The following is a 17634-nucleotide window of genomic DNA, read 5'->3' as shown; positions in this document are numbered from 1 at the left end:
TAAATCAACTGCTGAAATATATTAAATTCCAAGCATTGGTGAGCTATTATAGAACAGTTAGAAGCATATGGGTATAAGAGATTGAATAATTTGATTTAAACTATGTATGAGCTCAATTTTTTCATCTTGGAAAATGTAGAAACTATTACCTACCTAATTCAAGGCATCATTTTTTTTAAAGAATGAAATAGGATAATCTATATGAAAGTAAGTTTTGTGTGCCTGAAGCATGGTTGTCACTCACAGTTTTAATCCTCTCTTTTCCTACCCACCATATGATTCAGACCAAAATAAATACGTCAGTACTGCTTGTAAGTAAGGCACTAAGTAAGATTCTGGTTCTCTAGGTGTAGGCTATTGTAAGAATTATAAATAGATCTATAAGTACTATATGTAATCACGCTGCCCTTTTGAAGCTACAACACTCACAACCTTAACTAGGACATACACAAGCTGAGCTCTGCAGCATATAAGTTAACTCTTTGTAGGTGACCAATATAATTGTGTGTCTCATGTAACAATATCCAGGGGAACTATTGGTTTTGAGGGTAGTTGAAAGAAATGAAAATGGTATTAGTTCAAAGGAAACTAGTCAAGTGGCCAAATATTGGACCCTCAAACCCCAAAAGCAGCTGTCCTTTCTCTATTATGAATGTGCTAATAGGATAGCCATAAGCCACATGTGTCTTTTGAAATTTAAATGGATTTTCCCAGTTTTATGGAGAAATACTTGACATACATCAGTGTTTATGTTTAAGACATGCAGCGTTATGGTTTCATTTACATATGTTATAAAATGAATCCATCATGGGTTCAGCTAACATCCACCATCTCACGGAGATTAAAATGAAGTAAAATTGACAAATTAGTTCTCTAGTTGCACCACAGTTCAAAGTGTTTACTAGCCCCATGTCACTAGTGGGTACTCCCATGGTAGTGGAGTAAACTTTATGAAACACTTGCTTCTGCACTCGAATTATATTATTTAACTCACATTCACACCCAATGAGATGCATTGTCTTCTATGTGCATTTGAACAGGAGGCTGAGGCACTGAAACATTAAGTCATTTGCCCAGAGCATCCCAAGAAGGTGAGATAACTGACTTTGGCCTCTAAAGCCCTAGCAGATAATGGAAAAAATTAAAAGCCTTTAGAAGTAAATTTAAATTCTTTTTATTGCAACCTAACTTGTTTGTTGCCAGAAAGGAATGGGAAGACACTTTGGAATTGAAACCATTCTTTTGTATATTAATCATCCAGTCTGTAAGTATTTTGGGGGCCATGAGTACATATCCTGAGTTAATCCCACTGAAAGAAAAAAATATAAACATTTAACTCGATACTAGAAAAATTAATGTGTACCCCGTTGACTACTTGCATGTGATCCCAGTGATTGAGAGTCACTTCTCATTTTGCTAACACAAAATATCGAATCCCATGCTATGGAGGCTGGGATACAGTAGCATGACTCTTGCTAGTGAGTCAGTGAGCCTAAATTTTGACCCAGTCGCGGTTCAGTGTGGTGATTATTCTGTACTCACCCTTCTATATTCAGTAACTTTCAAAAACAGTTCAAAGGTGTTACTTTGATTTTTCAGTTATACATTTCTTAGTTTACAGAAGTAATGTAATGTATAAGTTATCCTATGAATGTAATGAATTTTAAAGGCCCTGGAAATGTGCCCCCTGGGAATGAAAAAACTCTGATGTAAAACTTTGCTCCTGCCCTACATTGATTCCAATCTAGTTTGAGGGGTCAAGTCTTAGCATTCATGCAAGTCTTACCATTCATCAGTCAGGTTTTGGGGACATAATGAGTAACAACACTGCCTGGAAAAACTTACATCAGTAAATAATTGAGATGGTCTATAATTTAAATGTTGTGGGAGTTGTTTGAAGAGGTGAGCAGTAAAGGGAAAATTAATATGGACAATATGATGAGCCATGTGGGGAGGTTCCCTTTCAAATCTCCAGTTCTTTAGGGCAGAAGTATTTCTCTCCATATCTATAGTCCATTTTCAGCTTTTCAAGTGTACACATTCATGATTACTTATAGCAGTTCTCTGTAATAAAACTCTTCTTCAAGATTTTCTAGGCAAGGAAATAGTTCGATTTTATCCAATTTATTAGTTTTTATTTTGTTTACTGATATTAAAGAAGAGATCCAGAGTTGGTTCCCCACCCCCCACCCCAGGATTTTCATGAAAACCTAAAGAAATTAACAATTAAGAAAATAACAGGGAGAACCTGGGTGGCTCAGTCCGTTGAGCATCTGACTTCAGCCCAGGTCATGATCTTGTGGTTTGTGAGTTGCAGCCACACGTTGGGCTCTGTGCTGACAGCTCAGAGCCTGGAGCCTGCTTTGGATTCTGTGTCTCCCTCTGTTTCTGCCCCTGTCCCACTTGCACCCTGTCCCTCTTTCTCTGTCTCTCTATCTCAAAAATGAATAAACATTAAAAAAAAAAAAAAAAAGAAAGAAAGAAAATCACAGAACTGGAAGAGATATAATTGCCAAGGTGTTTAGAACTTTATAAATACTTTGGTATAAAATATGTCAAAAACAATTTTAAGTTCAAAAGGATTGAGGGCTGATATTATTAAATCATTTGTTCTGTAATTCAAATGAAATCAAACTTCTGCCCTAGGACTCTTAATTATAAATGACACAGTAACCCTGGAAAGACCTTTGATTTGGGGGTGGTGTTCAACCAGGAAGAATATTAGATTCTGTAAGTATGCTACTTCTCTTAGCCAGTGCACAGAGATCCTTATTCCTGGTTATGTGTTATGACCTTTATAGGTACTGTGTGTGAGGGCTCAATTAGTTAGCCATTTGGACCAATGAGGATAACTTTTTCAAATTTTACCAAATAAAACATTTCATCTGGATGGAGATTGGAAGTTTCCTAAGTCTTCAGGTGATACGGAAGCACTAAATCTGACAGCTCCAGAACAGAAACAAACACCCTATAAATCACTTAAATAACACCTTGTTAGATTGCTATTACTATTGAATTCCTTGCGCTGGAAATTCCCAAGTTATGGAGTATCAGTAGCCAGCTTTCATTTTATTTAGCCTACAATAACTTTCATGTCTTCAAATATGAATGAATTTTAAATAAGACTTACATTCAGGTATATGTTACGTAAATGACTTTGTAAGGTTACAAGCTTATAGGGGAAAAATGCTATTTTCATTTCTGTGCTCAGTGCTTGTCCTTGTAAGTTCTTCAAGAGTAGGCTGAATGATATTTGAGGGCTTGTTTCTTGTGAGTATTCTCTCAAAATGTGTCCCTTGGTAGATTAAGTGTCAAATCAATCTCTAGCTTCTCGAGTGCAATATGGATATTGTATTCCTTTCTGCTATACAAGTTGTGAGCTGTTATGTCCTTAATGTGCCCTTAACTGTGTCAAATAGTTTATAATTTCTAGGTTATACTTCCTATATGAAAACTCATTCCTATGTTTTAAATAGCTTTACGTGTTTTTTCTTTCCCCACCCAGGGATAGAGGTGGTAAATCTTTTTTTTTTTTTTTTTTTTTTTTGAGGTGGTAAATCTTAATGTGGCTGTGTTTGAATCTGTTGATGTTCTTTCTTTAGAGATGATCTTTGCCTTAGTCACATCATAAAAAACTTTATAGTCATCTCTTAGAGATTTTTTTTCCCAGAAAATCCTCTTTTATCTTTGAATGATACAATTGGCTGATTTTGACAATTTAATCTGAAAATATTGATAAAATAGTTAAAGTCATTTAAAATCATCCTACTCAGTTTGGAAATATGTAATGAAGTAAATGAAACTGTATGCATCAATCACCTTCCTCAGTGGTAATTACGATCAATTTAATGCATGTCATTCTTTAATTTTCCCTAAACTAACATTATTTAAGTTAGTATGATATTCATATTTATCATACAACATATTTATATGCAACTTAACCTTATATATGGCCATCTGTATCTCTCCGTATATAGTGTGTGTATGTATACACACATGTACACACAATCATAAAATGAAACTGTGGTATACATATCTGTTGGCAAATTATTTTCAAGTACATACTGAATATCTGTATAGTTCAATATACATACATTTTTTCCTTACTTTTTAAAAATAATTGCTTTGCATTCCATTGTATGTATACTATGTATTATTCCACCAACCAACCCTCTTTTGACATAGTCTTGTTTCTATATTTTCTGTTCAACATATACTTGTATATATATTTTTAAGCCCAAATGCTATTATATCTTTAGGATATATACTTTGAAGTGAATTGCTAGATTTAAGGATATATATATTTTAACTTTAATAAGTAGTGATTGATGGTTGTGAATATTTTTTAGAGGAAATATTAAACTATGCTATTTCTGATTATTTTTACAATTCATATAGAAAATCATTTCTTTGGAATGCCTGGGTGGCTCAGTTGGTTAAGCATCTGACTCTTGATTTCCACTCACATTACGATCTCATGGTTTGTGAGATTGAGTCCCATGTCAGGCTCTGTACTTGAGATTCTCTCCCACTCTCTCTGCCCCTTCCCCACCCTGTGCACATGCACCTGTCTGCTCTCTCTCTCTCTGTCTCTCAAAATCAATAAATAAACTTAAAAAAAAAAAAGAAAATCATTTATTTCAAAACCATTACTTACCCAAAATCATTAAGGGGTTATTGCTACATAAGTAGCCCCATACATGATTTATGTATATGGCAGTAATGCCTAAAATGTATAACTATAGACATATTTGTGTGAAAAAGTCTTGATCATGTCTCCTCTAAGTTAAATTCAGTCGGCAAGAAAAGGATAGACCTTTGTGATTGGACAGACACAGACTTTAAGTGAGGTAGTAACTGAATGTTTCAGGTATGTGGCTATAAAATCTTTGGACAGGAAGAACTCTAGTATGATGTTAGCAGGACTTCACCAATCTACTAAGGCCACTATCTCATTTTTTTATAGCTGTTCCTGCAAACGAACTCAACAATCAACAACATTTTGCTTCTATTTTTTCGTTTACAATGAATGGAGGGAACATTTATTTATGAATTTAAATCACAAAGTGAATTTCTCTCCTTGAGGCAAAGCTCTATGTAGCCTCCACCATGCAAATGCATTGTTCACTCTTTCCATCACATAGAATTGCATTCTGTGACTTCCTGGAATGCCATGGAAATTGGTTATGTTCTATTAAAGAAAGAAAGCCCACACAGTTCTTTATAACACTTGTTATGGTACCAGTGGAGATTTCCTGGCTAAAATTTTATGACAGACTGTTAATAAAAGAGTCTGTCCAGGTTCACACCCTCCCTTTATCTTAAGAATTTTCTTATCCCAGAAGAATGTCAATATGTTTTAGGGTCAGATAGCAGAAATCCAACCAGAATTGTTTTTATATTATAATGTAAAATATTAATAATATAATATATTGATATATGTGTATGTATGTAGGCACATAAGAATGCAGGTTTGTGTATTACGTATTATCTATCTTCATATAGTATATTTGTGTTTCATTCTTTCACAAATGGAAAATACATTTATAAATAATTTGTGAGAAGTAATGATAGAGTACTTGGATGAAAGATAAAGCCAAAAAAAAAAAATTAATACAAGAGAAAGAAAAGAGGCAATCTGAGCCAGGGAAGGGACTTATGTGTATTTCTACTAGATAGTAGAAAAGGCAAGGATTTGTTTATATGGACAGTTTTCTAGAATTTTTTTTTAAGTTTATTTTGAGAGAGAGAGAGAGAGAGAGAGAGAGAGTGAGTGGAGGAGAGGGACAGAAGGAGAGAGAGAGATCTGTGAATGCCAAGAGGGCCCTGCACTGTCAGTGTAGAGCCTGATGCAGGGCTTGGACTCACAAACCGTGAGATCATACCTGAGTTGAAATTAAGAGTAGGACGCTTAACCAACTGAGCCACCCAGGCACCCCTATAGTTTCTTAATGGCATCTAAATGTCATGTGCATTTCACTTCCTTTTCTATAGCCCTTCACTAACCTATTTATTGACATGAGGTTATTCTAAAACATTTTGTTGACAACATAAATGTTTACTTAATGTGCTGCTGTGATGACTTTGCCAGACTTTCCACCAGAGTGAGATTTTTTTTGTTTTTTTTCAGCGTCTGCCTTTGAAGAAGATTCCATGCAAAGCCTCTGCGCCCTCAGGCTCCTTTTTTGCCAGAGACAACACAGCAAATTTCTTATCCTGGTGCCGAGATTTAGGGGTAGATGAAACCTGTCTGTTTGAATCTGAAGGTTTGGGTATGTATTTCCTTCAGAATTTTAGCTGATAAGATTATTATGTATCTTTGTCATAACTATCAAAGACTTTGTATAGCTTTCAAAACTTGTTTGTGTGGTCATTTCACAGGTTAATTGAAAAACTTCATGTAAACTTGCAGTTTTGCTGTAAACTTGAATCTTTGAAGGTAGAAAAATATGCATGCCCTTTTACTGTTTGTCACTTTATGCATGAAAAGATAGGAATATGAATAGTGCCATTCTTTCCAAGCTAAAATCATGTATATACAATGCAAAATTCGGGTATTTGGAAAATGTAGGCTTCAATTTTACCACCAGGCTCTAACCTGGACTAGAACAGTAGCTCTATATGTCTGCTACAGCCATAAAGGCACCATTGTCTTTTCACCTCTACAAAAGGATGAAACACCATTTCCTATAAACTCTATCTTGGTTGAAATGGAAGTTTATTTATGTATCTATTTTTAGTGAGTTAAAAATCAGGTAAGCAAGCAGGAGATTGGGATAATTGAAGATGATGAAATAAAAGATACTTTAGTGTCTAAACCTACCCAGATAATTATGGGGTTTTTGACTTGTTTTACTTTATAATTGAATTTTGGCAAGTCCACTTCCAGACCATAGAGCAAGCTTTTGTATTTCCTTGGGAGGAAACATACATTGAATGGTTCAGGGTTTTGACATCACTTGATTGGCTACTGTTAAATGTTGGGCCCTCCTGTGTCAGCTCTGCCCAGTATAGCTCTCGCACGTAAAGTATCGGAATTAAAGTCCCATTATAATGAAATAGAACTGAGTGAAGAATGGAGACATCTGTGGGGGAAGGATGGGAGCTTTGGTTCTTTTGCCTGAGGCTTTAAAAATCAATTCACAAAATCACATAATACCAAATATTAGCATCAAAGTAAGCGGAACATCCTTTAGAGAGAACAGGTATACAAATTGCCTTCCAAACAGTGAGAATAACCTTTTGCCCCGAAGCCTCACAAAACATTTCCCTGCTGAACCCAGGAAAATTGATGGTTAACAGCTAAAATCTTACTCATTTTACATGCTTATGGAAATTTGTGTTTGTACTAAGAGGAGGGAAGGTGATGTGGAAAAGATTGCCATCAAATTTCTGAGAATTCTCTCAGCAGAGAGGAAAATTATATGAATTTAGATTAGGAGAATATTTTATACTATACCTGAAAGAAAAAATAAACTGGAAGAATTGCACAGTAGCCTACCATACACAATCATGTGCTTCTTGAATGATCGTTATATAAATGGGCTTTGACTACTGTTTCCGCACATTAAAGTAAACCAAACTTGGTGGAAGATGTGTGTACATATATCACTCTTCTTCAGTCTTCTGCTAATTTTACAAATAGATTTTAACTTTCATGTTTATGGGAAACTATATGAGTGAGGAATTATAGGAGGGGGTCGTGGTGGAATTGTTCACACACACACACACACACAAATGTTTGAAACATCAAATGAATGAACGATAAGTTAAAAAATTCAGACCTTAGTCACAAGGAGTATACTCTTCCTATGTGGACAAACAACATCACGATTTAAAATTCTGCAGTGCCCCTGCATTATGAAAGGAACTACCACGTGGGGAAACTCCTCTATTACTTGAGCATTTGTTTGTTGTACTGGTTTTCATTTAAGAAACATCTTTTTCAGTGACTACCCTAGGATGAGGAGGAGCTGGGAATGGGAGTGTGATCTTGTCTCAGTTTTCTCACTGCCTCTGAGTTCCTTTTGTTAATTGAAGTAATAAAACTTTTGGTTGGAAGCCAAGAAGCTTGGATGGCTTTTTAAAACCCCAGTCAGATAAGTAGTAATACATTTTATCTTGAAACAATAAAGCCTAAAGCAACTGTATAATAAAGGTCCTGGTATATAAATACATACTCTGCAGCATATAAAATTATGTCAAGTTGAATTTTGTGATGACTTCGTTCTTCACTCTGCTTGAAAAAGAAAAAAAAAACGCTGACTTTATAAAAAGAAAATCCAAGATAATTTATGCATAATAGCTACTGAGTATTTTATTGAAACCTCTTTCATTTTGAATATCTTCTATATTATAACTTGCAATTAAAATGTATTTATGTATCTAAGAAAGTTTAATGACACCAAGTTTTCGAGTAATTTTTAAGCCTCTCGGTAGCAAACTAAATCAGATAGTTGGGCTTTCTGGTTTGTTGCTCAATGAAAGACAAATTTGAAATTTCTGCTGCTCAGAATAGGACATGAGGTGAGGTATAATAGACCCTGTGGAGACAGAAGGGAGCCAATATTATAGCGTTGACTTTAGGATTATTCAGAGAAAGGAAACAGCTGTGCCCATAGATGCTAATGATAATCAAGAGAAGGACAATGAGAAATTCCATTTCCCCAAGTGGAACCCTTTCTTCTTAGATTTTTCTTATTATTCACTGTGGGTAAGGAAGTGATTGAGTCACTGCTGATGGCCTTGGACTCCGGATTGCAGAATTGACTTTCTTGCAACAATAACGCTGTGTACTCTGCTTGATGTCTTTTCACACTTCACTTTTGAAAGAGAATTTAGGGCAAGCGTTTTTCTTTTTTCCTACCTCAAGATTTCATTTCAGTGACACACAAGATGAAGTGCATCCTTTGTGTCCTGGTGTTTTGAACAGCAAATAAATGAAAAGATGCCCTGATGAAGGGGAAAAATCTGTTTGAATGAATGATAAAGTAGATCACTGTCCTGAGAGTGTATCAAGAGGCTTCTGTCTTTAGCTGTTCAAAGGTCTTTGCCTGCATAAAGCATTCTTATCTTTGTGGCAACTGATATGCTACCCTCTGTTGCAGTGTTTCTTTGTACAGTTATTTGCAAGCGGATCTAGATTCCCAACTCACTCAATCTGTTCTCTTTCCACAACAGCTAATGACAAGAAATCTCAGTGGTGGGGAAGGTATGCCAGGGATGAACTGGGGTGTATGGATAGCGGCTGACTCCATATGCTTCTTGTCTTTTTGATTCTTGGCAGATAGCTTTTTATGCCACCCGATATAATCACATACAGGGTATAACCTGCAGTTTATCTTCTATGAAATTCTTGATAATTATTCCTCTGTGAAATGTCAACTCTCAGATCATAAATTCACTCTATCCTAAATAGTGTTTCAGAAATGAGGCAATAGAAAAACGGACAAAAGTCATGAACAGCCTCGTCGTAGAAGACATAAAAAAATCTAATAAAGATACAAAACCTTAGCAATAAGGTAAATGCAAATAAAAGCTATGGAAAATTAGCAAAATAGAAGAAAATTATATATTTAGGTTGAGTATGTGGGAAAATAGGATCTTCTATACATTGCTGAAGAAAATTGGAAATAGGCATGCCTTCTTTAGAGGGCAATTTGGCGTTATGTATTAAAGACCTCACAAGTGTGTATTTATTTATTTTCAGCAAATTGTTCTACTTCTAAAAGTTTATCCAAAGGAAATAAGTAGAAGTAAGCACCAGAATGTCCACTGAAATGCTTTTTTTTTTAATAATAGTAAAACAAAGGGAAATGAACTGACTCTATGACATTTAGTGATATCTTAAACAAACTAGAGGCATCTGTAGATACGAACCAAAAATATTGCTGAGACTGTTTAAGGATATAGAAAACCTACAATCTGCTATGAACATGAGGTCACACATATATAGTAAATGACCATTAAAGTATTTTCAGAATTTGAAAGAAAGACAAACAGAAATCAGGTTATAAACGATATTATTTTCTTCTTATTGTCTGTTAACAAACATCAGTCAATAGAGGTGGCATGCCATCTGAAGTATGAGCAGTTAATGTTATTTATATTAAGATATCATTGGAACCAATTTGCATAGAGAATTATTTCTTGGCCTAGAATTGTACACACTGAGAATTGTAAGGGCTATTTCCCATTGTCGAAGTTAAAGTGACATTTCAAGTGTTTGGCGAATTTTATACTGCTCTAAGAATAGACCACGTGGATCTTTGTGCAGGGCAGGCTTTACCCTTACAGGTCTGCATATAATGCTCAGCTACAACCCCCACTGTTCAAACCACACTGACATATAGGTCAGTGGCTAGAGGAGATTTGGGTTTTTTTTTTTTTTCATGTCTCACAATTGGTTTCATTGGATTCTTTAAAAATATTTAGGATTGTGCTTTAGATTCCGAAGATGAACATGAATGCTTCCTTAAATTTAATAGTATGTAGTTTATCATTCTAAAGACGAAATACTCCCGCCAACAATTATTTTAAAAGAAATGAACTTTTCTTTTAATGGTGGAGTAAAGAAAAAATGTTTAGAAGATTCTAGGTGTGAAAGCATTTCGGTTTTCAGTCTATAGAAGTTAATAGAATGTATTAATATTCTCCCTAATAATAAATATAATAATTTTCAAAGGTTAAATATTTTATCAACCTTTTGTAACCCAGTGCTGGATATTTTGATATGATTCATTTTTTATCATTTAAATTAAGACCAAAAATCTATGATATACTCTCAGTCTTAAAAAGTTTTAAGTTCTGAATTCCCAATATTGATGCTCTTATATGAATTTCTCTAAGATATTTTAAGTAAGAAATTTTTTCATTCATTAGCAATGTTCTTGTATAGGGGATTTATTATTTGTAATTTGTTTTACTATACTAATTTAGAAATTTTCAAGTGTAATTATTTTTCCCAGAGCCTTATTTACGTCGCTCAATATGTATACATTCCAGGGAGCTGTGAGATGGGGGGGGGGGGGGGGTGGGGAAGGATGGGGTGGAGAATACTTTAAAAATGCATAATGTTGTGTTTGCAGTAATTGTGTCAATATCATTATGTTATTGGATGATTATAGGATTTGGAGGCCAGTGACTATCCTTCATCTATTTCTCAGAGAAAGAATCTACTCAGCAAGAAAAGGGTTTGCTATCTGTTGTGCTAGCATGCAAATGTGTGTGATTTGCTCTTTATTTTTATTTTCTGTGTTTGTGTTGGCTGTGTGGCGTTGTCTTCTGTGGATGCATGACCCCAATGAGTAGTTTTACAAAACCCTTTCTTTTACTGAACCTTGGTCAAGCACTGTTCTATTCACAGTATTGGTTTGATGTTGCTGCAGAAAACTAAAAAGGATTACGTGTGGACTTTTAAATATTGTTCTCCATTTTATAAAGTCACTTGTTAACATCAGAAAAGGAATCTATGCCTACCTTCCAGTGTTTGATAAATCATCTCTTGTTATTATCTTGTTATTATGGACTCTAAGAACATTTCTATGGAAAAAAGTTATATTAGTTTTATTAGTATAAAATAAAATATCCTTTTGTTAGGATGACAGTTTCAAGACATCCATTCAGCATTTGGGTTATTTATATTCAGTTTCTTTCCCAGAGACAGTTATGTTAGACTTTTGTTTTTTTAATTTTAATTTATTAGCATCTCAGTTCATATTTTTACTTTGAACTCAAAAATTCTTTCCAAATTTAGCTATTTGCCGTATGCCAGGGCAAAGGTATGAGAAAACAGTACAGAATCTGATTGAGAGAACTAAATGTCTCCCTAGAATGATAATTACATCAAGACTCAGCAAAGTCAAGGTTAAATTAGGGAAATGAACAGCTTTCTAGCTTTTCCAGGATCAAATTTTTGCTGTACAGTATTCAATACTAATAACTATATGCTCAATAATGGTAGCTAGGCAGTGCACGTCTTACCATATCTACTTCTCCAACAACCTTCATTTTATAAATGAGATCCTGGGGCCCAGAGAATTAAATAACTTGCCCAATGTTCACACCTTCTCAATGGCCCAGGTGGAATTTGAATTCAGCTCCATTTACCTCCAAAGATCATGCCCCTGTGTTATAGAAAGTTATGCTCTGAGTTAATTTTAGAAGTTCATATGATTATTTAAAGAGGAAAAATAAAGTGTAACTGCAAACCAAATTAGAAAAGATTCTTGCCTCTAATTGCTGTTCTGAGTGTTAGTGACTTAACCCATTAATTTCACATGAAGTCCAGTACTAAAGAAAGGAAGGACATCACTTGGTGCAGGACATTTCTTGACTCAGTGGCAAAGGCACTTAACTACATTATATTCTATACATATTCCATAACTGATGAGATTATGAATGAAATATTCTTGTTTCTGTGAATTATGTGGATGTCATAGCCTTTCTAAATGTGAATAATGATTCTGAGAAATCTGGGTACATGCACACCCAGCGTTTATGAGTTGGTGAGATTCTTTGCTTTTTCTTTAGCTTTCTTGAGATCAGTTTCAAGGCACCTAAATTGCTGTACTATCCCTAATTGCCCCCTACCTTTAAGCTGAAAGGTTTCTGCATGAGTCTTACCAGGAGTGACATACAGGGAGCAGTTTGTGACTAGCCCTTAAATTTCTAGAATTTCTAGAAAAACATTTTTAGTACTTTATTAGTCCTGGCAGGAGAGAAATGCCCATAGTACACATTAAGGGCTAATTCAATGCATGAATTACTTTTCCTCCATTCATCATCATCATCACTGCTATCTGAAATATTTGTAGAGCATATTATATATAGCAAAGCACATTGGAATCTTTTTAACAAAATAAAGGAATTATAACTGATGTTTAATGTTTATTTTTGAGAGAGAGAGATAGAGCGAGCAGGGGAAGGGCAGAGAGAGAGGGAGACACAGAATCTGAAGCAGGCTCCAGGCTCTGAGCTGTCAGCACAGAGCCTGATGTGGGGCTGGAACTCATGAACTGTGAGGTCATGACCTGAGCTGAAGTCAGATGCTCAACCTACTGAGCCACCTAGGAACCCCTGACTGATGTTTATTATAATAATCACAGCATTGGCTAATACAGTGCTTTTCCAACCTTAAAGTGCTTACTCATCCCCCGGAGAACTTGTTTAATTGTAGATTCTGATCAGTAAGTTTGGGGTGGGGCCCAATAATTTGTAGTTTTATTCAGCTCCCAGCTGATGCCAATGCTTCTGGTTTGTGGACCCCAATCAAGTAGCAAGGGAGTCACATTTATTGAGTACTTGCTATATGTACCAAGTGCCCTTCACCTCATCAGGAAGAACAAGTAGAAGGCAAAATGCCTGTTTGAGAGATGAAAAAATTATGCAGCCTGGGCTAGAACTTCATCCTTCTGACTTCTAGTTAACTGTATTTCCTATTATACCACTTTTGTGAGTATTAGAGCCTTCCCTATTCTGGGAAGGTGGACAGCTATTAATTTATGATATTTTCACAACTAAACAATATTCTGTCAAAAACATAATTGTATTTCAAATTTCCTTCCTAAATATAAATCTAAAAACCGGTTTCCCTCAAAGCCAATGTGTAAATATTGTAGTCTCTAATGTACAGACACCAAATAGACAACACAATTTTTCATGCTTTCGTTTCTTTGCCCATGTGTTGAAACTTAATACATTTAGCTAAACTATACATTTATGGTTGAATGCATTTTATAGTTGCAGATTCTGTGACATTGAAACTCTACCCTTTGCTTTAGGGGAAGGCCTCATTTCTATTCCTGGAGCTAGCAGCACTCCATTTGACATTTGATGCCCATGAGATTTTTATAGAATCTAGGTTATAAGACTGAGTCTCTTGCCACATATTTTTGAATAGGGATCTGTGTTACTTTCCCCAGAGGTGTTCTGCATTCTGCTTTTCTTTGAGATGGTTTTGATTATTAAAAGAAAAACCTCAATGATAAAACCTTTGGCATAATAATGACCATTGACCAGAGAGCTTTTGATTTGTTTTAAAAAGAATTTTTTAGAGGACAGAAAAAAGTAGTGATCCCCTCTTCTAACTAACAAAAGACCATGTAAATGTTTCGATGACAGACTGAAAAAAAAATGTTTTCTACTCTAAACTTCAGCATAAGTAGAAGTGTTCTTGGTTTTTTTGAAAAGATGAATCAGTAAAGTGATTTAACATAAATATACTTAGGACTCAATACAAAGTCTTTAGTTCAAATACGATATACTAAAAGCCATATTTTTAATCATCGCGACAAAGACATGCCTTCAGTAATACATAATCAACTTAGGTAATTTACTAAACATGGACTCATCTAAATTATTTCATTCACAGATACAGGAAAATTAATGTAAGGTGTTTGCTGTTTAACAAAATCACGTATTTTAATACAATTGTTACTTAAGCTCTGTATTGAGCACAAACTTGTAATAGGTATAGGATATCTGCTTTAAATTTCTTTATATGCTGACCAAATTGACCTACTTAACCTGGCATTTGATTTAGATTGATTGATTTTTAATTATTTCTGATATAAAATAAATGATAAAATATTCAAAATACACTCCTTATAATGGGACCACTTTAAATTATACACATTTTACCACTAGTAATTTTTTATTCCAAAGGTTTTTTTAATGTTTATTTATTTTTGAGAGAGAGAGAGAGAGAGAGAGAGAGAGAGAGAGAGACGGAGTGTGAGTGGGGGAGGGCAGAGAGAGAGAGGGAGACATGGAATCTGAAGCAGCTCCAGGCTCTGAGCTGTCAGCATAGAGCCTGATGCGGGGTTCGAACCCACGAGCCATGTGATCATGATCTGAGCTGAAGTCTGATGCTAAACCAACTGAGCCACCCAGGCACCCCTATCCCAGAGTTTTTATAGTGCTTAGTGTAGTGCCTAATATCTGACTGGTGCACACACAAAAACATGTTTTTAGGGAAAAAATAAGTGAATTATTGTTGGCTAAGCTAAATGAAGTTGATCTTTAAACAAAGAATTTATAACAAAAATTTAAAAAATAATAAAACTAACCTCGGGAAAATCTTTCCTATGTGCCAAACACTGTGCTAAGAATAACAATAAATATTATTTGGCTTAATCCTCACAAAAATATTGCAAGGTGTAAACTGTTGTGTTTCCCAAAATGAGATTTTACAGAATAACTGCCCAAGAGAATACAGCCAGTAAGCATGAACACTCACACTCAGATCTTTGTGATTTGAATCTCTTTCTATTAACTTAGTTTAGAACTTGTTTCAGTGCAAAAACCAAATAAAGTCACCTCTTTGGAAAATTTAGATACTATTTAAAGACTCTTGAATTTAATTTTATAGCAATAGGGGAAGAATATTTACTTTTACAATTAAACAAACATTGCCATAATTTGCATTTTCTCAAGACACCAGGTAAAGTTTTAGTCTTTATTTAGTTCACTGTCAAAACCACTATCATCGCCAGATGATTGTCATCATCCTTGAGTTTTCAGATATATTATTTATTGAGTCGTTACTGTTTTGTGTTAAATTTTGCACCTGTACAGCTTCATCTCATTCATTGCTTATTAGTCATCAGATACTGTTTTTTTGGGGGGGGGGGGTGGTTGGCCATTATGAGCTAGTTATAATATGCCAATTAAAAAAGCCATTAATATGTGAGACAATAGCACAGGTGTGGTTTTGAAGCAATGTTTTCCTTTATAAAATATATTTCCAAGAAAACTGGGCAGTAAAATATTATCATTCTACTAGTTTTTCCTAAGAAATGATGCTGAAGAAGAGGTTCATTTGTCTTAAATTGTATAGGCTGAATCTGTTAAGGATATGAAGAATCATGCAGTTTCTTTTTAGTTTGCCAAAATTAATTTTCTGATGAGTCCATGGTAGATTCAACATCTGAGTTTGGGCATGCTAAACCTGTTTTAAATTGCTTAGCTCTGTTGAGGAAGCAAAGAAGTACACAACAGTAATGTGTCTTTCCTTTAAATTTTTTTTTTATTGTTTATTTTTGAGAGAGAGAGAGACAGAGAGAGAAAGAGAGTGGGAGGGGCAGAGAGAAAGGGAGACACAGAATCCGAAGCAGGCTCCAGGGTCCGAGCTATGAGCACAGAGCCCGATGTGGGGCTTGAACTCACCAAGTGTGAGATCATGACCTGAGCCAAAGTCGGACGCTTAACCGACTGAGCCAGCCAGGTGCCCTAGTAAAGTGTCTTATACATCACATTGTCTTCCTTTACTAGCCACATGACTGTTTTTTTCAGGATGAATTTTATTTTCCTTTAAGTGTATCTATCCCAGTGCTTACATAGTCCTCAAAATATGTATAATGAGTTGGTTAAGGAATCAGTATAGTTGGGTCAGGTATTACTTTTTATATCTGGGTGTTGACTGCACATTGACACAATTTGGTCAGTTCACTAGTAATTTATATATTTTGACACCATTTCCATTAAGAAACGCATGAGATTTTATCCACATCTCCTGGTGCGGTAGCCACTTGCTTCACACAGCTTTCACCGAAGATGAGGGTATTAACAGAGCCTTGAAAATCTTCCTCTCCTCAGTTTTTGTATATTCCTTTTTCCACTCAAAACTCCTGTTTATTATTTTGTTCTATGGACAGTGTATTTTTTTAAAGACTGAATCAGAAAGAATTGATTATCTAGACAGGAAGATTGATTTATTTGTTAGATTCTGCTTTCCAATGTTTGTTATTGTTCTCTTTTTGAAATTGATGCCTATGTGATATTACAGTCCATATGTTATATTGCACTGAAGTTGATTTAATATGTCAAAAGTTGTGATGTTTGTATCATTCCAGCCAGGGTCAAACAGTAGTGCATTTGAAATCGGAAGTAGTAAATATCCTTATTTTAAGATCTTATAATTAGAAATAATTTTAGGTTTCTTGATTAAGGGAATTCACTGATGGTCAGCTAAAACTTATATGACCAAGAATTGAAATAGTCTATAATTGAGATTTTTCCATAATTCTGTCTTAAGGAGCATTGTTGGTGGGAATAGAATTTAATTTAAATGCTTTAAAGGTGACATTTTATGACAAGATGACAAAATTGTGTCCGTCTAAAGCCAAGTGAAATTATATACATTTGCAATCCAAGTAAATGTTCGTTTTATACTCATCACAAACAAATTCCACTCTGGCATCAGTGAACCAAATGTTGCCCCTACCATAATCTGTGGAGAGAAAGAATTAGATATTTAAATTAAAGGAATAGAATAATGCTGGGAAATGGAATTATAAAATTCTATGTTTAAGAATTAAAGCAAGATTACTTTCTTAAAATAGATCAATAAGCTATCAATAAGCCAGTATGTTCTTTTATCAGGATATTGTCTATGTAAAGACCATTCTCTAAGTCAATATATTTTTTTCAGTATCTGTTGACTTTATTAGGTGATATATATAATAATATTTTTAAAATTCTCTAATCTTTGTTTAAAAGAAAGCAATACAAGCAGGAAATACTCTTTTGGTAGACTCAACAAATGCAAGAGTGATTGGACAGCATTACTGAATGTGTCCAAAGCAATTAGTACAGCAAATTTTATTAAAACATGAGATTATATTAGAATTTGAT

General features: G+C 34.7%; 1 protein-coding gene across 6 annotated transcripts in view; it reads left to right on the top strand.

The window, feature by feature from the left end:
- Window positions 1-17634, top strand: part of GAS2 (growth arrest specific 2) — a 129598-nt gene that overhangs the window by 44662 nt on the left and 67302 nt on the right. For all 6 annotated transcript variants that reach the window (XM_040495605.1, XM_040495602.1, XM_040495604.1 and 3 more), the window contains exon 4: window positions 6131-6272. In XM_040495605.1, the coding sequence (XP_040351539.1) occupies window positions 6131-6272 (142 nt within the window). The remainder of the gene's footprint in view (window positions 1-6130; window positions 6273-17634) is intronic.

This window comes from Herpailurus yagouaroundi, unplaced genomic scaffold (genome assembly GCF_014898765.1).
Source record: "Herpailurus yagouaroundi ecotype Mexico unplaced genomic scaffold, PumYag 187, whole genome shotgun sequence".
Lineage (NCBI taxonomy): Eukaryota > Metazoa > Chordata > Mammalia > Carnivora > Felidae > Herpailurus > Herpailurus yagouaroundi.
Note: the sequence above shows the minus strand (reverse complement) of the source record. Positions and strands in the feature narration are given on the sequence as shown.